A 24,219-nucleotide genomic window follows, 5' to 3' on the forward strand; every position below is an offset into this window, starting at 1 on the left:
TCTTTCAGATCTAGACAACTACTACCCAGTTTTGCATTTACAATTTCTGGGAAGGGTAGCTGAAAGATTAGTGGCTGGGTAGCTCCAGGTATCCTGGGTTAGTCATCAGCATTGGATCCATTTTAATCCTGCTTCCAACCTGGTCATTGGATGGAGATGTCTTTGGTCATTATCACACATTAGCTCCGGAGGCAGCTGCATCAAGGCAGGTCAGCACTGCTGATTCTTTTTGATCTAACAGCTGCATTTGACTTTGTCAACTACAATCTTTTGATGCCCCACCTTGCCGATGATGATATAAGGGTAACAGCCTTATGTAGGCTTGTCTCCATCCTCTGTGGTTAGTGACTAAGGGTAGCATTGAAGAAGAGGATCTCATCACACCACTCACTGGTGTGTGGGGTTCCTCAAAAAACAATCCTTTCCCCAATGCTATTTAAAATTAACTATTTAATATCCATAGCTTTGGGCTGATCTGTTATCAGTATGCTGATGACACACCCAGCTATTGATGAGTGGCTGGCCAAGTGCTGCCCCAGAAAATCTGACCAGTTGTTTGAAGATTTTTATGAAGTTGATGAAGCATAGCTAAATCCAACAAAGACAGAAATCCTGTGGCTGGGCAGGGGCAACACAGGAATGGGATGCTGTCGCTTGGTACTTGATGGTGTGCAATTGACACTGAAGCCATTTGTCAAGAGCCTGGGTATGATCTTTGATATCTTCCTTTTGATGGAGGGGCAGGTCACAAATGTGGCCAGACTGGCATTTTTGCATCTTCAACAAGTCAGGCAACTGGCACTCTACTCGTCAATCAATAAGCCTTTATTGGCATATAACACTCTACCTGTCTTGCCCCACCCTCACTACAGTGATCCATGCCCTAGCTCTGGCCTGGTGGAATGCTCTGTTGAATGAGGCCAGGGTCCTGCGGGATCTATCTTAGTTCCCCAGGGCCTGTAAGACAAATCTGTTTAGCCAGGTTGGTAGTTGAGGGTAGCAACAGGCCCTTGTCCCTAGGCAAATACGCCACTGCAACAGAGCTGTGTCCATCTGGATGGCTTTCCTTCCCCCACCTCCTTCCCACTGTTACCCGCCCCCCTCCAAAGATCTTTTTCTTGTTAGTTAATAGGAATGGGTCTATATATAAGTTCTGGGTTGGATGAACTGTTTGTACTGTTCCACCTTTGGTTGGGTTTTTAGCACTTTAGGATTATATTGCATTTTAAGATATGTTGTAATTTATTGTATGAAATGTGGAATTTGTATATTGTTATCAGTTGCCCTGAGGGAGAGTGGGGTAAAAATCACATACATACATATACATGTAGCAGTGTAAAATTCTGTTCTCTACAACCAGCACCTGCCTACACTTTACTATTCACAAACAAGCATCAAAGGAATTCACACAGCAAATGATAATCCATGAGAGTGCATAGTCTAGGAAGCTTCTTTGCTTTTATTCTAACTTCAGATCTTTTTCATTAATTAAAGGTTACATATTTTAAGGATGGTAGTCCAGTACTCGTTCAACAGTTCTGCTCAAAGTATCTGATATGAGTATCCAATGAAGTTCCTGGATGAAACCATCACATACCTTTTTTTTACAATTGAAGCCTTTTAAAGAAAGCTTAAAAGTAATCAAGTAAAAAAGAATGCCGACCATTTTCCACAACAAAAGACGCTAACACCAATAAATCCACACTGAAAACAAAAGTTTTGTTTAATGGGTGGTGGCTTCAAATAGTCTTCTTGGAGTCAAGCCCTATTTTACTTATCACCTCTGTGCAAATTTCAATTCAATCAATTCTTCTTCCAAATGAGAAGATTCTTCCCTACATCTTTTCTCTTGGTAGTCTTCCACACAGGATAGATAAACCCATCAGCACTTCTATAACAAAGCCTGCTGCTTTATACTTGACTTTCAAAATCCGCACAAAGAATATTCAGCCAAGATCCACAAGCTCAAGAAAGTTCTAAACAAATCCAAGTTTTTCATATGTCTCAAGGCGACAGAATGCACTCTGATGTAATACAGCTGTGCGACATGAAACAAATCCAACGAGAGAGCTTAAACCATTCTTAAATCATTCTGCATTACAGAAAGCACTAAAGTAAAATAGCAGCTTCCTATCAGCTCTAGTTTCAGCAGACAACATTTACTTATAGGCACTGGGAAGGGGATATGGAGAAAGAGGAGTGAATCACCCCTATTGTGGAAATAAATGGCCCACTGCAGAAAAAAGAAAGCAAACTTCCCCAGTCAAGTTAATTTGTGTGTTATTACCATTGAACTTACCTTAGTCAAAAAGTGGCACAAGGGGGCTTGACCAACTGGGAGTGAGAGGCTCTTCACTCCAACTCATTGATGTGGGTTTGAAAGAGATTCTTGTTGATACCAGTTTCTCACAGCAACTGTTGTCATGGTTATAAATCATTTCTTATTGCCCTCCGTGGTCAGCAACAGAATATAAAGAATGGGTTCACTATGTATGAGGAATTGTAATATGCGGGCTCATTCCTCTGAAAGTATGGTGTTGGGTTCTGATTAGACTGCAGCCAATTCTGTTGCCCACCATTCAGAATGCCTGTAAAATTGTCTGAATGACACCCAGCTGATAAAGTGAATTTCTGAGGTCACAGGCAGAGATCAAAACAAAATGAAACACACACAAACACATTTCTGTGAAAGCAGCAACCCTGTAGGATCAGACCCAGAGTCTTTTAAGTCCAGCCTCTGTACCCCAGATGTCTCCAAGAAGCTGTTCAGTAGCTCATGAAGGAAAGCCTTCTCTAGCCCTTGCAATGTCATTGCCGCACAGTACAGAGGCTTTATTTTGCTCGTCATGGCTTCTTGCTATCAGAACATGTATAACTTTGACCCCCTAATACATATATATTTTTATGTATGACGTTCTGAGTGCAAAATTAGATTATCCGCTAAAGGAAATAGCTTCCTCAGTTAAAAAAGAAAATGCTATGCTGCTGAATATTAAGACAGAGAACACCAACCTTGCTGCTTAGTCACAGAGGTTAAGATGACCACAGCAGAGATGAGAACTGTGGAAAGTTTCCATATTTGACCACAGCTTCCATTACACTGCTGCCTCCCAAGAGGGCCACCTATGCACACATCCCAAGAGTCTTATTTATTCTGGTGCAGGGAAAAATACCTCAGTGCTTTTACAGGCAGAGATGCCACCTAATATTGCCTCAGCTATAATCACAATGATCCTAAAAGGTTGGGAAGTATTAGCACCATATACAGGGCGAGACATACATGGTAACTTCTCTAAGGCCATTGATATGGGCTGAAGAGTTTTACCTCATGGTATGAACTACAAACACCAATACTACAATTGTTACTTCTACATGCATGTACAAAGTGCTGTTTTCAACACTCATTCTAAGTTATTGAATTATTAGCAGTAAAGTCCTTTGCAGGGGGAAATGCAATGGGCTCAAGAAAAGAGGGAGCAAGCAAGCATTTTCCTTCGCAGTGGGCTGTACTGTGCTTTACACACCCACTTGCCCACTCAAACATATGCTGGTCCCAGAACACTGTTGTTGATAAGTGTTGAAGGTTGCTTGTTCTGTAGGGAGACATGTGTCAGGCCAAGATTATTTGTTGGGATGGGGGTAGAGTTAGAGGGGGCTTGGTAGGGCTGGTGCCAGGCCCAAAGAGGCAGCAGGTGGGTTGCTGAGGCTGCCCTGCCAGACCCGACTTGGTCTTTGGGGAGTGGGAGAGGGTGGGCAGAGGAACGAGGAGGCTGGTGGGGGACTGGCCGGGCTGTGAGGGTTGCACTTCTAACCAATCGGCATGCAGAACTCACTTCCACAGCTGCAAGTGAATCCTGCATGCCAATTGGTTGGAAGTGTGTAGTTGACTTATTCCATTCCTTACTGAATTATGTCTTAGGATTTAGAGATATGGTAGCCAGTAGATAAGTGGCTAGAAATCAAGCATGTCAGCTCCTGTGCAACTGTGTACATTCACTGCCTCACACTAGATTTCTATATTCAGCAAACATCAAGGATTTTAGCTAAAAGCAGAATCCATCATTGTAGGCACATCTTCAGAACTAGCCTAGGCAGGATTGCCTCTCACTCAACCCCAACATCAAACAGATCAGATCAGAAATTGTTTGATATACACAGAAGATAAAGAGACCAAACAGGCAGATCATGATCACAAAAAGATATCCTGAGATCTTAAATTGCATTCCAACTGAAACTGTACCAAAGCATATGAAAGGGAAATTGTTGGTTTGTTCTGCCTTCTGAGAGCCAAGGTTAGGTGGATGTGTAGGATAAGAGCGTAGGGATTTTAAATTTTTGAAAAAAATAAGTTACACAGTTTAAGACTTGCTTTCAAGCACCTGGATTTAATGGTATTATGACTATCTGGAGATTTTCAGGCAAAGCTGAAATCAGTACACTTTCTTTTGAAATGTTTTGCTGGTAAACCATCCCAGCCTTTAATAAAGAACAACTCTTAGGACCTGGATACTCATGATTATGTCAGGCTTAACTTGTTGAACTGAGTGACAGCACATTCTGCTGGCTTTTCCCACAGAATTGCAGATCTCTTTAAGAAATTAATCCAAGGTGGAACCACAGATTCATACTTCAAATCCGTGGGAATTCTGTCTGTAGCACAACTCTGACACCTTATGGCCATGTTGTGTTATTTATAGCTAAAGTATCATAAGCTTGCCCACTAAATTCTGGTTTAGCAAGAACTTCTGGGTAAACTATATCCCAAAGCCTTCTGTCAGGTTCGTGTTGAATATTTCACACAACAGAAAAAAATCCAAATTATGAATGACATGGCTGAAAGATTAATAATTTCATTTTAAAAACACCTTTTATAGCATATTGTAATGGCAGGAGGATCAAATCAGCCATATGGAAGATGCTTCTCTCTTAAAGTATTTAAAATAAAAGGTTGTATTGAGTTTCTCAGGCAACTGAGTAACTGTTTATGCCTTTGTAAATCCTGTGATATATGGTGCAGTAGCTCAGATATAAACTGTTAAGTTTCTTTCACATTTGACAGTTTTCCCATTTGCTATTACAACTTATAGCAGAATTAGGTCATATGAACATGAATTAGATCACGCAAATGCAGTCAAGTTGAACGTCAATCAGCCATTATAAATTGTATGTACAAGTACATGAATACACAATACACATTCTAGAATATTTGGTCATCTGAGTAACAAACATGTGGCTACTTTGCTAAGCCAGACACCTCCTTCCCAGTTGCCTTTTACCAGTTTGCATCCACCATCAGATCTGATGGGAGCCGTATCTGTGATGTTACATGGTCAAGCTCTAATTATGAAACTTAACGGCTACACATGCAATATCAGTAAAATAGCTTCCATTAATTTAAAACATTTTTATGCCACCTTTCCACTGAATCAAGGTTCATAAGGTGGTGAGCATAAAAACATAAAAGCTTTTAAACTATTAAAATACAGTTAATAGATATATAAAATTAAAAATACCTTAACGAACAACACTAGAAGGAAGACCAATAAGCATGATTGGGGGTATGCAGAACAAAACAAAAAAGTCTTCAACTGCTGATGAAAGATACAAATAGAGGGAGACAGAGAAGAGAGTTCCAAAGTTTCATGCCACAGTGGAGAAGGCCCTTTCTTGGGCAGCCATCTGACTAGCCTCAGATGGTAGGTACCTCCGAGCAAGGCGGGCAAGGATGACCAGAGTGAGTGGGGGGATTCAAATGTATGCCCATGGTAGAGTGGAAATTAGAACTTGGGACCAACTTTTTAACCACTCCAACATGCTGGGAGGATGGATCTCTTCTAGTTTTACTGAGGGCTTAAAGAACAATCCAAATGCATTCCTCACATTTCTCACTGCTTTGGCTTCCCCCATTTATAACTAAAATGCACAAAAATGTGCTTGAAAATACTGAGGGCAAATAGGAAGTAATCCAAGTTCAATTTGCAATAACGACAGGCATGACTAAGCCTCAGGGCACTCAAAAACGATACAGATATGATGTATTGTCGAAGGCTTTCATGGCTGAATTCAATTGGTTCTGGGCTGTGTAGTTGTGGTCTGGTAGATCTTGTTCCTAACGTTTCGCCTGCATCTGTGGCTGGCAAAACATTAGGAACAAGATCCATCAGACCGTGGTCACACAGCCTGGAAAACCCACCACAACCAATACAGATATGACTTGGCAACCCTGAGCAGGTGCCAGCATCTTCTTCAAAGGTGGTAACTGTTCAGCTCTTTGTTCTGCTCTCCAGCAATGCAAATAGTTGACCCATCATCTGTACAAAATGCTATGTACACACATTCACCCACACACAATAGGAGCAGCACTTCATAAAGGAGAAGAATATTTATTGACTTTACAAAGAGCAGTATTTGCAACAGCTCCAGTTATAGACAAATATAACTGTATATTATATTGGAGAATGGCTCAAGACTGTTATGTAACCTTGTTCTTAAAAATTGTTTATAGTGATTCAGCTTAACTGAACAAAGAACAACCTCATTTCTGCCCCTCAGATTAAAAATTCATAATAAATGTATAGGCTTTGTGTTACATATTCACAAGCATCTGTCCTGCTTTTCATTATTTTGATTTTAAATCCTTACCCTTACAAAGATGAACACTCTCTGGGTCAGCGCTAAATTTACATATAAGCTCAGTTAAAACAAAAGTAAGGAACCACCATGAGTCCAGCAGGGTTTTTTTTAAAGAAATAGGAGGGAAATGACCAATTTACACACACACGTATATAAAAAAGTCAGTCTGGTTTTTAAAAGTAAATGTTACTTTCAACCTGGATGGCATCACATCACTGCCAAGGTATGAACACTTCTGCTACAGAGGTATAGAAATGGGCAGGGTGGCAAACTATCAGTAAATTCAACAGCCTTATATCTTACAAAAATATTTTTCTTCCCAAAAAAGGTAGAAAGAATCCAACTGGCAAGTACTAACTAAAGGCGTTTAAGATAAGAGTGGTCTTTGATCCTTTGGAATTAGAAACTAACAAAACAGGAGCTGCAATAAGGTTACCATCCAATGGGCCTTGGTAAGATATTTTATCCAAGATGTAAAATGAAATGTCCAAGTAACGGGGATAATTTGCTTACTATGTAGAAGTGTTTCACTGTGATCCCACAAAATTTGGGGAGGAGCAATGAAGGCTGGCATGGTTAAACATTCTGGGCTTGGAAGAGTGTCCCAATATGCTCTCTCACATCTGTCAACCAAGCACCAAGTCCTTGTGTGATGCAAACTATTTTCAGCATGGCAATCCATTTAAAGTTCTGGCAGCCAGCTCTTTCTGATAGGTTTGGTTTCTTTTAAAAGTACATGTTGTTATTCTTCTTCACTTTCATTTTCTGGGTCCAAATCTGATTCTCCATTAATTTCTTTTTCTACAGCCATTTCTTGCTCACTGTCTGATTCTTCCTTTTTCTCCTCATCATCTTCTCTCTCATCATCTTCATCCCAGTTCTCCTGCAAGGAACATGTGATCAGTACACTTTTCAAGCATCTGATTCCAAGGGATTGAATGACAAATGGAAGGAAAGAGAAATGGACTTTTACTTACATCGGAATCCTTTTCGGCAGCTATCTCATCATCCGAACCTTCTTCTGATTCTGTCAGTAGAGAATGCAAGTGTTTGATTAAAATACTTCTATGAATAGTTGCCAAAAGGGCTCGACATTAATGGACTGTGCTACTTAAACTACTGCTAAAGATTTCAAGGTAACCTGAAGTACTTCAGCTGGCAGAATCAGAGGTCAAATTGTAACACTAATCACCGAAACGTTTAGTAAAAGACCTATCATGCCAATTGCAATACGTAGCATGAAAGCAAAGTCCCGTGCTATTTCATATAAGGCTGTCTGCTCCCAATCCTCTTAATCAAACCTTGTAAACCAGTCAAAGCTTGGTTCAACAGGTAATTTCCATGCATAGAAGTGATTTCTGTCCACTGAGTGCAACGTCTCCACCTCCCCACTCACCTCCCCCCCCCCATGTTCCTCAAAGTGCCACTGCTGGGGGGATAGGGGACCCCCAGAACAGTGTAAAAAAGGAGCTGGAGTTCTGCAAAAGAAGGTGAGAACTGGCAACAATCTGTGGAAATCCTCTGGTGGAGGATACTGTAACACTAAAGTTGGACTCCAAGGGCTTATTATTTAATTAAGGGTTTGATAGTATAAAATAAATGTAACAAGAAACCCATTCAAATATTTGGCTTGGACCCAACACTTTGGAACTCCTCTCCCCAAACAATTAGACATGCTACACATGCAACAGATAAGGTGCCAGAAAGATGAGACTGCAGAATGAAGTGTGCAACTTCAGAGAGTAGTTGAAGGATTACACTTTCAAAATTCTCCCGCATTAGTAATTCCCAGTAAGTGGGAAACTACAACAACATTCAACGGGCTAGGCCAGAACTGCTCCCCGCCACCCCATGCTTTTTTTTGGGGGGGGGGGGGGAGTTTAACATGAGGAGCATTAAAAAATATAACCCGCCTCAGAATTCCAACATCTCATCCCTCTGTGTGTTTTCACTAGTGAAAAGAAGACTGAAGCGTCACATGTACAACTCTCCATCCGAAACAGAGGGTCAGGAACAAAACAGAGCATACACTAAGCTTCTCAATTATTCCCAAAACAGCTCCAAGGAATTTATTTCCTTACCTTCTTCATACACCAGCTTTGCTGTCTGGTTAACATCAGTTTTGTCCTGAGCCTGTTCTAATGCAGCAACCTGTAAAGCGATTTGTGGTCATCAGCATGGGTTATAACAATATTTTCGAACTAGGCAACTCTATCAAATAAGCCGGGCACTCATTTCTTCATAGCAAGTACAAATTTTAATCATAATTGCATTTCAGAGCCGCATATGAGCTATCATATTAGAAAGCACCCTAACCTGTGTGTTAATTTTTCTGTCTAGCAAGGAGTACGAAAGAAAACAGCAGGATAAAGATAAGCTTTCACAATATAATAACAACCAAATCTGTCCTTTTGAAAAGGGAAGTGTTTTGAAAATAGAAGCTGCAATTCAAAGTGTGTGAGGTTTGCCCTACAATTATATTATACAATCTAGATATATCACACACTGACATCAAAGAAACCTTTCAGAAACAAATTACAGCAGAGCAGTAATACTAGTAGGTGGCTAGAAAAAAGAAATCCTAAGGCAGTGGTTCTCAACCTGTGGGTCGCGACCCCTTTGGGGGTCGAACAATCCTTTCACAGGGGTCACCTAGGACTCTCTGCATCAGTGTTCTCAATCTGTAAAATGGATAAATGTTAGGGTTGGGGGTCACCACAACATAAGGAACTGTATTAAAGCATCACGGCATTAGGAAGGTTGAGAATCACTGTCCTAAGGCATCTTAACAGACTGAAAATGTAACATGGCATCGGCTTTTGTCGCCCAAAGCTTACTTCATTGTGAAGCATTATTCTCAGATAGGAAACTTTTGTTTGAGTTTACACATACACACTACACAATATACAGGCTCCATCCTACCATAGCTGAAACCATACAAGTACAGAGAAGTGTTGTTAAATTCAGCAGGTATAAGTGCAAAAAGTCCTATGGTTTAAAAGTTTTTTCTCTGTGTACTTGCATAAGACTGCCACTTTGCGCCTCTGAGGAAATGGGGTCTGGTCCATGAAAATGTCCGTATCTGATCCAGTCTACATCTTCCATCAGCTCAGAAGAGCTCTCCTACCATCTGCTACCCACCACAGTCTACTGATGTCCCTGAAATGTTGTTTATGGAGAACAAGGGTCCCTGAAGAATATCATGGACTCCTCTCAGGAGAAATTAAAACCATACACTTATCGTTCTGAGTAACTGTTGGTCCAAAATAACCATAAATGCACAGATGTTTTTACTACTTCACTACCACTTTGGAGGGGAACTGCAAAAAAAGGGGAATTGGTGGAAAGGGCTACTTTTGTTGGGATCCAAATTGGTGTCGCAATAAAACTGATAATGGCTCATCTTTCATGTACCATAGGCCTATTTCAGAAGCAGCATGCACTTGCATGATGCTATTAGAACCAAAGATTTGTTCCCTAGAGAGGACATAATACTTATGCTCAAAAAAAAGTAATACTATGAAGGAAAACAAAATTGCTTGATGCTTAAACTTACACATAGTCACACATGAACAAAAGTGCCAGTTTACAACGTATTACACAGAAGCATTTGAGGATAAATACTAAATTACTAAGATTGTACGAAGACTGTGGCAGATTGTAATTGCTTCTTTACGAACGGGAAGCTATGTTCAATCAAGAGTAATATGCTTGACAACTGAAACCGTATTTTCATATTCTGAAGCAAAGCTGGAAAACCTCAGAAATAACAATTTTAAAAACAGCAATTGCCTCAAGTTTGACTCTTCTGGAAAACCCATTTGATAAAGGCAGTTTTGTTTCTTTGTTTTATTTGGCCTTTATTACTCACACGCTTAATTCTGTCACACCTGACAAACAACTGAAATTTCCAACTTTGATAGTGTGTCTCACTGTGAACACAGACCACTAATTGTATCCTTCCTATTGTTTAATGCACTTAATACAGTACCAGCTTCAACACACCTGAGTGATAATAAGATAGAGTTTTCCATGTAAGCGAGAGAGCTTCTGCAAAGTCTTCACTCTGCTCTCCATTAACTGATACAGCATTCCCAGCTGGGGGACCAGATCAGGCAACTAGAGGGGAAAATGTAGAAAAGAAAAGAAAAAAAACATTGTCACATCACATTATTTGCTTTGTCTCTTAGCAAGAGCCAGTGTGATTTAGAGGTCAGAGTATCCAACTAGGATCTGAAAGACCCAGGTCTGAATCCCCATTGCTGCCATGGGAAGTCGCGAGGTGATCTCAGGCCAGCGAGACACTCTCGGACTAATCTACATCACAGAGTTGCTGCTATGGGGGATAACAGAAGGAAGAGAAAACATTATAAGCTGTGTTTGGTTCTCCGTTGGGGAGAAAAGCGGGATATGAATTAAGTAAATAAGTGCAGGAAATTTTTTCAGACTTAGCACATTGTTACTGCATGCACAAAATCTCTTTTCAGCACAGAACTTTCCGCACTGTCCTTTTCAGTTTACCACTTTGTAACATCCAATAACATATAAGTGGTGCTACTCTTGTTTGCTGAAGCTTTTTCCCCTCATGATCCTCCTTTTAAAATATGTGCTACTGTAAACCAACCCCATCAGAACAGATTACATTCTTAGCTTCTGAAAGTAAGATGTCTGAGTTAAAGCTTACATGGCTTGTGATCCAAACCCTTAATCCCAGTTCATTGCCACACATGGCAATTTGATGAATGGAGTTCAGGCTCTACAAAATGGCATCCTACATCCTCCTCCCTGCTCTTCCTCCCTCGTCTTGTCACATTATTACTTTTTCTTTTAAGTTTTATTTTGCTTTTAAATGTGATATAATACATTGTGTCCAAAAAAAACCAGGAAGAAAGACATTAATACAAATCTATATCCAATATAATAGTCAATATTACAATTAAGTCAAGCTTCAACTTCCGTGAGCACACGCTTTGTGAACCAAGAGACATCTTATAAGTTTTCAAATACATTATTTTTCATATTGTATTTCTCGTCCAAGTAAACAGACCATTGTTCCCATTGAACTCTAAAGTTTGAATTATTTTCCAATTCTTTATAGCCCGCTAGTTTTGCTATCTTGATTAGTTCTAACACCTTCATTTGCCAATCCTGCATAGAAGGTATTTTTGTTGTTTTCCAGTTTTTAGTTAGAACCAATCTGGCCGCTTTTGCCAAATATTGAAATAATTCTTTTTTATTCTTTCCATTAATGAACATCACACATCCCCCACAAAAAAATGTCAAGGGTACATTTCATAGATTGTTTCAAATTTTTCTGAATTTCTCTATGAATTGTTAGCGATTTTTTTAGCTTCCTCGCATGTCCACCATTGATGAATAAAAGAGCCTTTATCTTTCCCACATTTCCAAAATCTGGCAGGCTTATGTGAAAATTTAGATAATTGTAAGGATGTAAGATACCACTTAAACCAAAGTTTATAAAAAATTTCCTTTATATAATTGCTAGATGTAAATTTTAACTCCGAGTGCCAAAGTTTTTCCCAGCTTTCTAAGAGGATCACATGACCCCATCTTTTGCCCAATTGACCATATAGTCCTTGATATTTTTCTCCTCTAATTCAATATCTAAGCATACATTGTATATGTGTTTATTACGTGATCTTTCTTTTTAATAATGATTAAGTCAATCAAATCTTCTTCACCAAAAATCCAAAATGGTTTATTCTCTCTCTGAAAAAAAACTATAATACGGGATAGAACCTCTTTTAATGTATCTGCTAATATCATGGTAAAAAAATTTGTAATCAAAATTCAAAAGGGATATGCCATGTTATTACTGACTATGTAATGACATGAAGTTGGCCTTGGGAAACCTTCTCAAGTTATGTGACAACTGGTTATGCAAAAAATGGCACCACACTACTGCATACATTTTTATCTCCAGACCTAGCAAGTAGTTAGATATACTGAATATGAACACTTGAAGCCAAAAAAAAAAAAAACCGTTTATCAAATATTCAGCCATTAAAAGCAAAAGCATCAAATGGTTGGAAAGGAAAGATTCACTCTGCAGGTCATACAGAGAACCAGTACACATTAGCTATGGGTAGAGTATATCAAAAGACACCCAACTGGCAAACAAGGATCAACTAAACCTTTTAACAGATCTGATTATCAGCGATCGATGTACTTACTGTTGAAAGGTAAGATGCATGCGTAGTTAAAACAGATTTCAGCCACCGAACCATTTGTGAGGCACTGGAAAAATGCAATAAAAGGAAACACAGGGTTATAAAAAACACTTTATACGTAAAGATGATAAACCCCAAGCTCTATAAAGGTGTATAAATGAAATAACCATCATAAACCAGTGGTCTTCACTTAGTCACCATTTGTGACCTGACATTTTTTATATCAGTGATATTCAAATCAGGGAAAAGACTGACAGAACTAGTTTTCAAAAGCTGCTTCATAAACAGTGATCACTGGTTCATCTAGCCCAGTATTGTTTCCTTTTTGCAAACAGCAGAGATCCAAATCACAGCAAAGTTCTTCACTTAAAGTTGGGAGGAATTTACATTAAAAACAGACACTGGTGTACCTGAAGACCGGCACTCAGCCACATCCCCCCACCCCCCCGCCTACAACATCGGATAATACTACAGGTAACAAGACAGTGTTCATGGGGTTGGATCCAACCAGCTTTTTCACTTAGTCTCAGCCAATTTCCCTCCTTATCCAAACCCCATTCCATGTGGATTTTCTTCATACATGTTCTATTATACTATGCATTATCATCATCACCATCTTCACATCCCAGAACTAGTCATACCTTAAATAAATAACACTTCTAAAGGTATCTAAAGCTGGATCAGAGCAACTCTGTTTATTACAGTGTATAGCAACATAATAAGTCTTTTTTTAAAAACGCGAACTGTTTCAGGTTCAGAATATTTTTGCTTACCTGTATGGGTGACCTTGCAATCTTTTTGTGAGCTGTGAGAGAAAGAGGAAATAAATAGAGAGCATGAGACCAATTATCAGACCAATACAGACAATTTTTTTCCCAGCAACACTCACATACCTAAATTCTTATGCATTCAAAACCTTGTTTCAAAACACATTTTTGTGAACTAGGGTTCTGCTGGTTCTCTGTTGTTTTTACCAGTGTCTAACAGAAAACTGCAAGCAGAAAACCTTCAAAGACTTGTGGGGGGGAATCTCATCTGCCCCTATACCCCACTCCCCACATCATTTCCATTCTGGTCTCTTTCCTGCTCCCTATTCACCTGCTCTCTACCCGCCTAGCCACCAAGCTACCTTTTATCTACCCCCATATTCAGTTACAGTTAGAATCATAGGCTCATTCCGCACATGCAGAATAATGCACTTTCAAACTGTTTTCAGTGCTCTTTGAAGCTGTGCGGAATAGCAAAATCCACTTGCAAACAGTTGTGAAAGTGGTTTGAAAACGCATTTTGCGTGTGTGGAAGGGGTCATAGAGTTGGAAGAGACCACAAGGGCCATCAAGTCCAACTCCCTGCAATGCAGGAACACATAATCAAAGCACTCCTGACAGATGGTCTGCCCTCATGATTGCACCTGATAAAACTAAAGTACTGACTGCAGCAGCAGATAGCTCCTTTGCAAACGATGCAGATCGTAAGTCCTGTATGGGATTTGTGGTTAAATATGCAAATCCCTGATTGCGTGGAGATCTAGAAAGCAAACCTCTATGGCCTTGTCCACATCAGAGGCAGAATATTACGCCTTATCTGAAACATGTTCAGAACTACAGTGGACAAAACAGTTAGTGACTGATCTAGGAGTTATGTGTATAGAACCAATAGTAGTGTAAGGTGACTCCTAAACCTGTATCACATTGGCTGAATCAGAAAATCTGAAAAATAGGATTAAGTATATAGGTGTGATATACCAAAATGTTAAACAATTGATACAAAACAAAGTCATTATACTGACATATGTAGAAAGTGAACATAACTTGGCTGATATGTTAACAAAAGCTGTACCAGAAGTTTGACAAAATGTTACCTCTGTTAGGTATTGTGAATCTGAATGTTAACATGACGTTTATGTATATAAATCCATCTGCCCGGTATCTGAGAAGGGGTGTCAGGATATGTGAAGTAAACACAGATCATCTCCTGGGCAGAAGGATGCTGACTCAGCAGCTTAGATCATCAGAGAGCTGGCTAATCACTGACAAGACCAGTTCTAGCAAGTAACAGATGGCCTTTACAGTGATTGGGTAACAAAAATATAAAGGTAGTTACATCGTACAATCCAACAACCCTGTGAGAAAACTGGGTTCTGGCATAGCACTTTGTCTGTTCATTCTATGCTTTGTAAATAAGTCCTCTGTATATATCCTCCTATACTGACTGATAAACCTTCCTATAGAATGAGTACTGTGTATGGTGTACTTCTTGTTCCAGCATAAGCTGACTGTGGTCTGTACTCCATGACTACAGAGCTGAGCTAGTCTACTCTGAGTAGCACTGCTGTATAGTAGCTGACAATTTTAACCTTCTAATGTATTTTATTTTGCAAACCAGGCTTTTCCGAAGTTCAGACAGGCATGCCTTGCTTGTTCATGGCTCCAGTCTCCAGATTTAAGTATCCACAGATGGAGCCATGTTGAGAATTAGATATTTTGATCCCCACAGTATAAAAACAAAATCCTGGTGTCACATCAGTTTTCTCATGACAACACAGCTGCCATGTGGTACACAATGAACACACTCATATTTCATTAATCATCCCTCTTAAATATATTGTTGAAGGCTTTCATGGAAAGAAACACATCTTACTGAGACATGCCTATAAAGATACCAGTCATAGATGCAGGCCAAATGTTAGGAACTAAAACTACCAGACCACGGCCACACAGCCTAGAAAACTCACAACACTGCTCTTAAAGTTTACCTTCACCTTACCATAAAAAATGCCATGAGAGCAACAAGCTACCTATTTCTCATTTAAACTACTTCAGAGAAACACAGTTCCCATTAATACTGTAGTCTGTATCTGGATTTTGGTGTTATAGTAGCTACTTGAGATCTTACTTCATGCAGCAATGGAATGACAGCATGTACAGGTATTCTGGCTACAGTTTTCTTTATTACCGCTTCTTTCTTGACTTGAAGCACTTTCTGTTGAAAAAGGAGAAAATCAATCAGCAAAGAAACTTCGCAGATAAGCCTGATCCTCCAAATGCATGGTATATTCAGGGAAAATATAGAGAATCACTATAACATACTGGGTATTTAAAATAGTTTTATGCTTTTATGTTCAATATTTGTGTAGTGTTCTACTTCAGCTGACCACTATTGAGTTTACATCTCTATTAACTGCTGAAACTCATTAAGTATCACACTCACACTCACAGCATAGCACTGTGAGAAGTATATAGGTTTTGTAACTACATTTCTGTGAAGAAATTTAACGACCATTCTTCACATTTGCTTTTGAACTGTTCATGCTTCTCACTTTGTTATGAATTCAAAAGAGCAGTTCTCCTGAAGTACTATATATGGGTCAGTTCTCAGCAAGCTGCTATGTACCAGATATATTCACATACAGCCCCACACGTCCACCTTCAAGTTGTCAGACTTGTTCACACCCATCTCCAAGAAACTGAATTCAGACATACAGCAAACCAGTCCAATAACTTTTCACATTCATCTGAGACTTTTATAAGATTGCAACTGGCCAAGCAGTTGTGCTTACATGGGAAGGGAATATTCATAATACAATAAGAAAATGACAGTGGAAATGCGAGCTGTGATGGAATCTGCTTAGCTTGTACACTGAATATTTGGGGAGGAGGAGGGGTTAATGGATTTTCACTAGTGAGTACGTCCTACTGAGATAAATGGAATGTTCTTGGTCTATATGGACTGTTTAAACGAGCACCTTCCAAGTTATTTACAGAAATCTTCATATTTAAAAAGCCACATTCTCTGGCTTATTTTTTAAACTTGGATGTTTTAATTTTTTCAAGATACTTATGTGAAAAAAATCATAAAAATATAACTAACAATATTAAAACATAAAAACAGAATAAAACAAAGCTCAGAATGCTAATGTCCACAGAACAAGCTAGAAGCAGACCACAGCACAGATAGAAAACCTGAAAACTCCAGCCCAGTGAAAAGCCTAGTTAAGACGAAATATTCTGGTGTGGGCCCTAGAACAGGTGCCAGGTAAGCCTCAAGAGAGAGGGTATCTTAAAAACGAGATGTCTTACACCCACCTCACCTCTGCAGACAGGGGCATGGAGAACAAGTTCATGCACAAATTTCCGCTGCTCACAGCAGCTGCATTATGTAGTCGAGAGGAAGTCAAGGCACTAGCAAATAGGTGTGTCTACCACAAAGACTAGACTGTAGCAGATAAATAAGATTCTCAGAACTGTGGCTACTGAGTTGATAAAAAATTCTCACTAACCATCACTATATTAATACTTACATTTAAGATCTCAGGATCACTGCTTTCCAAACCCTGAACTAAGAGCACTGCAAAATTATCAGTCTGTGGAAGGCCACCTGATGGCAATTTCACTTTCATCGTATCAATATCCATTGCGCCAAGGCGGTCTTCAATGCTCTCCTAAACAAGGAAGAAAAACACTGTTATGTATTAAGAGGTACCCAGAACACAGAGTTGTGTTCTAACATAATCAGCATTTTAAAGTGCTTTTTGATACAATGAACTAACAAATTAAGCTATAACTGAGTGGATATGCTAAGACAGTTTGCCTCTGCTACAGAATTCTCTCCTCACCCTATTTGTGGAACTAGAAACTTTCTTATTTAAGACTGACAGATACCATCTATTGCATGGAACTATCCCATATTCCAGGTGAGGAGGGATTTCCTTCATATCTGACTGATAAGCACAATATACAGAGAACAGAGCCTCAAAATCTCGTTTTCTAAAGCCCTGACAACCCTACTCTAATTTGTGATGGATGTTACTGTGGGTTGTAAGCTTCTTGGGGGCAGAGGCCACTTATTTTTGCCTATTCATAGCCCATGTACACAGGCACTGCTGCATAAATTAACACCACCATTGCAAATGGAAACAAGATGTGGCAACCACCAATTCATTTACCCAGGAGTGTTTTTAAAGCTTTTTATGGTTGCTTCCGGGAAGGGGGGGGGGATTTCCCCCCACATGGGACATAGGAAGCTTTAGAATTTATGTTTCAAGCATGATGCTCTTTAAGTCTGGGACCTCTTCCCAACCCAGTTGAAAGGGGGGGACCACAGGGGATGGTTGTGTGTAAAGAATCTGTCTGAGTACTCCATCCATTAGCCACTGGGGAGTGGTGGGAAGGGTGGAACTAAGCTGTTGTCAGAATGGCATGGGGTATATTATATTGTGTATTACTCTTCCCATTTCAACCATTTGAAGGCTTTTTTACATTTCCCTCCTGAGACAGTATGTATTATTAAATTTATTACATTTCTAGTCTCGAGAAGCTCAGAGCGGTTTAAACATCCATTTTACAATACAATCAACATGATAACAGATCCTAGCACCCTAAGATAAAACCCTGCAAAGGATGTTAAGGGTGAGTTAAAAAAAGGAAGTAAGTAAGTAAGTAAGTAAGTAAGTAAGTAAGTAAGTAAATAAATAAATAAATAAATACATACATATCAGGGAAAGGAATGGGGTCTGGGTTGCGGGGGAAATTGGCACATGATGGAGGAATAGCAGGGGAGGGAGGACTCAGGAATAGGTATGGATGGATCCTGTCCTCAGCTGTTAGCTTACTGCTGTGGTGCATTTTTGCACCCCTCCCCCCTTCCAAAGCAGCCTATATTGACTTGTCTTCCAGAGAACCCTGAGTGTCAATTATTCACACAGAGCTATTCAACCCCATTATATCTCATTGCCCTCCAATGCGAAATGAGAGTGAATGCTAGATCATGCTCCTGCACAGCAGCACATCGGAAGGTCAGCAATAGTGCTAGGCAATCTTTTTTTTTTGGGGGGGGGGGGGGGGGGGAGAGACCTTGCCAACCAAACTGTCATCTCATTTGGGAGCACCAGTGTTACCCGGAAGACTATTTCAGGCTAAACTAAAAGCTAAATCAGGGGCATGCAACCTGCAGGTCATGAACCAGAGCAGCCACCAGGCTATTTTGCTGAGCATGAGGCATGGGTTCTCTGCCCAAAGGACTGAAGGTGAATCCTTGAGATGCTAGCAGTGCACTGAGGGCTCAGATTGCTCCCACAGTGTCATGTGCCACCCTTGTCTCTTCGCCACACTGTTTTTGCCGGCATGCTTAACTCTTCACAAGTAGACAACTCAGATGTTGACTCTCAGCCCAAAAAAGCTCGTCTACCTGTGGTGTAAAGAAAGTCTGCTCCACAATGCACAGAATAACAGACAACCAACAATATATATTACACAAAAGAAGAATGCTGATTCACCTCTTTGCCGCCCGGCTTCCTCTTATTTTCATTTTTTTCTCTGCAAGATGAAGATCTGACAGCTGCACTGTGTCCAGGAATTCCAGGTATTAGCATTTTGGCTTCTGAGTTCACTATGGGAGTCTTCACCTAATTAAAAAGAGATATCCTCAAGTGAATGCAGATTCCAGTTTGACTGCCTTGCATATTTTGTAATAACTGATTTACCTTAACTCCAGGATCTAGACAAGAACACTGATATCCAAATTTCCTTGCAGAACACAAATAAAGAACACACACAAGAATTATGTTAACTAATAAAGAACTAATGTTTAAAGGGGAGGTCATTTGTTTCCTGGTGGAGTCTAGGAGAAGAGCCAGCAGGAACTATGGAAGCAGGACATCTGGAATTGTTGCAGTTTGAGCTCAGTTTCCTTAGTAAGGGGCTGGGGTCAGTTCGGTTTCTACACTTTTAAATATTGATCGTAGAGTTCAGTTTGTGCTTTGCAGTGGATGAACCTTCATATAAAAGAGACACAGTGTGACATAGTGGGTAGAGTGACGGACTAAGAGCCGGAAGTCACCAGTTCAAAACCAAAATTTGCCAGAACTTCATTGGGCAACCTGTACTCATCACTCTTTCTCAAACCAACATATTCTTAGGTAAGGTTGTGAGAAAGATAACATGGATGGGTGAACCATGTAAGAAACCTAGGGCTGGAGGAGGAGTGGGATGAAAAGGTGAAAAGGAGTGGGATGAAAACTTCTGCTGCTCATCTGCCTCCCACCTCACTCACCCTCTGCTTTTCTTCTGTGCCCATGGCTTCTGCTGCTGGCCTCCTCCCATCTTACTTACCCATCACTTTTTCTCCATGCCCAGAGGCGTTCTTCCCATTGGGCAAAGTGGAAAGTTGCCCAGGGTGCCACCTTGTGGTGGGTGCCAAAAATGCAGGTTCATTTGTGGGATTTTTTTGTATTTTCAGTGTTTTTTCGTTTTTGGCCTGCAGGGGGCACAGTTTTTAGGCTAGCAGCACCAACACTTCAGGAATTTTTCGAGAGACTCTCCTGATGATATCACCCAGGTTTGGTTCAGGGGGTCCAAAGTTATGGACTCCCAAAGGGAGTGCCCCCATCGCGCATTGTTTCCAATGGGAGCTAACCTGGTGGGCCACTGCGAGTAGCAGAGAGCTGGACTAGATGGACTCTGGTCTGATTCAGCTGGCTTGTTCTTATGTTCTTAATAGGAGATGGGGGGCTATATCTTTGAGAGTCCATAACTTTGGACCCCCTGAACCAAAATTCACCAAACCTGGGTGGTATCATCAGTAGGGTCTCACGAAGATACTCTGAAATTTTGGTGCCTCTATCTTAATAATTGCACCCCTGACAGCAGGCACCCCCTAAATTTCTCCAGATTCTCCTTTTAAATCGACCCCCTTCCTGCAAATGCTTGTTATCTTTCTTTTGTTTATTCTCTCCATGCCTAATAAAGGTTTATTATTATTATTATTATTATTATTATTAAATCCACCCCCTTCAGCATGGATTTAAAGGGAGAATCTGAGGTCCCCAGTTTAAACATTGAAAGTGATGCTGTTTCAGGGTGGGGGAGAATCCACCCCAAAATAGCATCACTTTCAATGTTATTTAAACTGGGGACCTCAGATTCTCCTTTTATGGTGGATTTAAAAGGAGAACCTGGGCTCCCTGGTTTAAACACCATTGAAAATGATGCTGTTTGGGGGTGGATTCCAGCATCACTTGTTCGAGGGAGCCCAGATTCTCCTTTTAAATTCACCTTAAAGGGAGAATCTGGGCTCCCCAGTTTAAATAACACTGAAAGTGATGCTGTTTCCCCCAATTGGGGGGACTGGATACAACACCACAAAATGTTTTCATAGCAGTAATAAAACATTTTGAAAGCATTTTGACAAGGTTTTTAAAAAATATTTCTGCTGTGTGGCATGGCCCATTGCTGTGTTCAGATTTGTGAGTTGGGGCATGTTCTATAATGTGACTTTGAAACGACCTGGTGGAAAAAATCATACGGTGGGGGAGGGTGGTCGCCCATGGGGGGGCATCAAACTCAAGTTTTGCCCAGGGCTCCAGTTTGCCTAGGTACGCCACTGTCCATGCCCATGGTTTCTGCCTGCCTTCTCCCTCACTCAGTTGCCACTTTTCCTCTGCGTCCATGGCTTCTGCTGCCTACCGGCCTTCTTGCTTGCTCCTTTCTCTTTAACTGGGGTTCACCATTTTACATGCCCAACTCTGTCATTGGTGTAAGGTAAAGTGCAGCTTATTTTGGGGATTGCGGCTGCGAGTTTGATGATGGAATCGCTTCAATGGCTTCACAAGACGGGTCTTGCTTTCAGTCAGGCAGGGGTACAGGTTTGGTTTTTGTCCTGGGTGCCATTTTAGGTAGGTACACCACTGTCAGGCTTAGTCTTTGGATTGGGAAGGGTAGGAAAAAGCTTGGGAGGGCTGGTGCCAGGCACTAGGACCCAAGTAGAGCAACAAAGACGGTCCAGGAAGTGGCAGTGGATTAATTCAAAAATCTCCTAAGATCTTTTGGTGACCATGTGTATTATTATCATTCTGCAATTATTCCACTGGCTGCCCATGAGTTCCTGGGCACAATTCAAGCTACTGGTTATCACAGACAAAGCTGTTGTCCCACATTTCTACATGACTGCCTTTCCTCTGTGCTCTACCACTACAGCCTCACTCATCTGAGCAGGGCCTTGTATAGGTGCCACCCTGCAAATGGGCAAAATCAACAACTGCCTCTACAGATGGGATTCCCTGCTGTGCATCCTACCCTACGGAACGGCCTGTCTGATGAGCTCAGCGAGGCCTCGCTCTCCTGGACATGATACAAAATTCAATTATCCTGGAGTACTTTTTTTACATGGGCAACAATGTTATACTGAAACAAACTGGTGCAGAAAGATGCTTTGGTAAAGAAAGAGGTTGGTGCACTCTACTAATGTGTATACCATGGGCTGGCACTTGCTGTATGTACGATCATATTGTGTAATTCCTAGATTACAGAACGCATCAGATTTTTAAAATCTAAATGTTATTGAATTGTTTATTTGATATTCAATCCGGTTGAATGTTTTGGCTTACACTGTGCAATCCACACGGAGTCTCAGTGAGAAAGGTGGGCTACAAATAATGTTAATAAAAACATTCTCCATCAGAATCAAATTAAAGCAATGCACAGAAAAATACCTTCCACACTATGCTTGATGTTACAGACTGAGAGCGACCATCTGCACTGCATGCAAATCTATGAGTTTTCCCTAAAGTTCACAAGTTAAACTAGTGACATAACCCTACTTAAATTGTGCTCGGGTTAATACTGAGACAGAGGGATCGCAGGTATAATACTACATACTAGGTCAGAATCTGCAAATTTACGAAGTACTTAGCTTTGTCAAATAAAGCAGCTCTTCTTAGAACATAAGAACAAGCCTGCTGGATCAGACCAGAGTCCATCTAGTCCAGCCCTCTGCTACTCGCAGCGGCCCACCAGGTGCCTTTGGGAACTCAACATGTAGGATGTGGAAGCAATAGCCTCCTCCTGCTGCTGCTGCTGCTCCTGAGTACCTGGTCTGCTAAGGCATTTGCAATCTAAGATCAAGGAGGATCAAGATTGGTAGCCATACATCGACTTCTCCTCCATGAATCTGTCCAAGCCCTTTTTAAAGCTATCCAGGTTAGTGGCCATCACCACCTCCTGTGGCAGCATATTCCAAACACCAATCATACATTGCGTGAAAAAATGTTTCCTTTTATTAGTCCTAATTCTTCCCCCCAGCATTTTCAATGTATGCCCCCTGGTTCTAGTATTCTTAATTGTTCAATGTAGGCTTTAAAGAAACTCTCCTACTTACAATCTAGCCTTTGGGTGCATTTGTTTGATCCTAAATACAAAGAGCCCTAGGACAAAGAGACATGCCTATATGAGACACATGTTCTTCCTTCCATTTGTTAAGCATGCTCAGACAGCCAAGAGGAAGTCCTCAAAGGAATTCAGTGATAAGCGAAACCAACATGGAAGTCATCACAGCAAGCTAAACATTACCTTACGTTATCCCTTTCATGTAAGATTAGCTTGTAAAAAATCCTGTGCCACTTTTGAAATAGAGTAAGGTTACAATGGCCCATATATGCAGCTATTCAACTGATTAGAAACCAAGGGAACTAGATCAGGGTTAAGGAAACTGATATTTATCTTCATACATCCACATTAAATAAGCACTACATTTAAATATACATACAGAAAGCAGAATACAAGTTTCCAATCTAGAGGCAGCTGTCATAAGAACATAAGAACAAGCCAGCTGGATCAGACCAAAGTCCATCTAGTCCAGCTCTCTGCTACTCGCAGTGGCCCACCAGGTGCCTTTGGGAGCTCACATGTAGGATGTGAACGCAATGGCCTTCTGCGGCTGTTGCTCCCGATCACCTGGTCTGTTAAGGCATTTGCAATCTCAGATCAAAGAGGATCAAGATTGGTAGCCATAAATCGACTTCTCCTCCATAAATCTGTCCAAGCCCCTTTTAAAGCTATCCAGGTTAGTGGCCATCATCACCTCCTGTGGCAGCATATTCCAAACACCAATCAAACGTTGCGTGAAGAAGTGTTTCCTTTTATTAGTCTTCTTTCACTGCAGTGATGGGATACAATCCTTTATGATGTCTAAAGCATATTTGGATTCACTAATGTACATCAGGCAGAATATCTGTATGTTTTAAGCAAGACACCCTAGGATATTATCGACAACTGAAAATTAACATTCAAGATGGTACCATTAAAACAATCAGCATTTGAATTAAAAATATGGCAGAGAGATCCAGTTAAAATCTCAACATTTACCATTGTTACAGCCGTTTCTGTTTTAAGTGCCAGGGTCTTCTGAACATCCCTCACTAAGCATGTGTGAGATTCTGGAGTTCTGAGGGTCTGCAACAGGGTGAAAGAAGGTTTGAGAAATTGTGTACACTCACATTTTCACATACTCATTTTGTAATATATAAATAAATGAAAACCACAACTTTAGGGTCACACTCTACAAAAACAATGCAAGATAAATTGAAGAAATACATAAATAAAAATAAAAATATAAAAAGAAT

General features: G+C 40.4%; 1 protein-coding gene and 1 non-coding gene across 2 annotated transcripts in view; both read right to left on the minus strand.

Annotated features, from left to right (window-relative positions):
• Positions 1 to 6,367: 6,367 nt before the first annotated feature.
• The window catches only part of WDR43 (WD repeat domain 43), a 34,745-nt gene continuing 16,893 nt past the window's right edge, over positions 6,368 to 24,219 (minus strand). Inside the window, exons 9-18 of the mRNA XM_048512276.1 lie at positions 23,963 to 24,049; positions 19,099 to 19,227; positions 17,125 to 17,265; positions 15,720 to 15,806; positions 13,598 to 13,629; positions 12,828 to 12,891; positions 10,639 to 10,752; positions 8,715 to 8,784; positions 7,611 to 7,660; positions 6,368 to 7,516 (exon numbers count right to left, since the gene is read on the minus strand). Coding sequence (XP_048368233.1) covers positions 7,376 to 7,516; positions 7,611 to 7,660; positions 8,715 to 8,784; positions 10,639 to 10,752; positions 12,828 to 12,891; positions 13,598 to 13,629; positions 15,720 to 15,806; positions 17,125 to 17,265; positions 19,099 to 19,227; positions 23,963 to 24,049 — 915 coding nt within the window. The 3' untranslated portion in view covers positions 6,368 to 7,375. The remainder of the gene's footprint in view (positions 7,517 to 7,610; positions 7,661 to 8,714; positions 8,785 to 10,638; positions 10,753 to 12,827; positions 12,892 to 13,597; positions 13,630 to 15,719; positions 15,807 to 17,124; positions 17,266 to 19,098; positions 19,228 to 23,962; positions 24,050 to 24,219) is intronic.
• Positions 23,080 to 23,155, minus strand: LOC125425660. The gene has a single exon (XR_007243422.1). It is a non-coding gene; the product is annotated as a small nucleolar RNA SNORD53/SNORD92 (small nucleolar RNA).

Source organism: Sphaerodactylus townsendi, linkage group LG01, assembly GCF_021028975.2.
Source record: "Sphaerodactylus townsendi isolate TG3544 linkage group LG01, MPM_Stown_v2.3, whole genome shotgun sequence".
NCBI classification, from domain to species: Eukaryota; Metazoa; Chordata; class Lepidosauria; order Squamata; family Sphaerodactylidae; genus Sphaerodactylus; species Sphaerodactylus townsendi.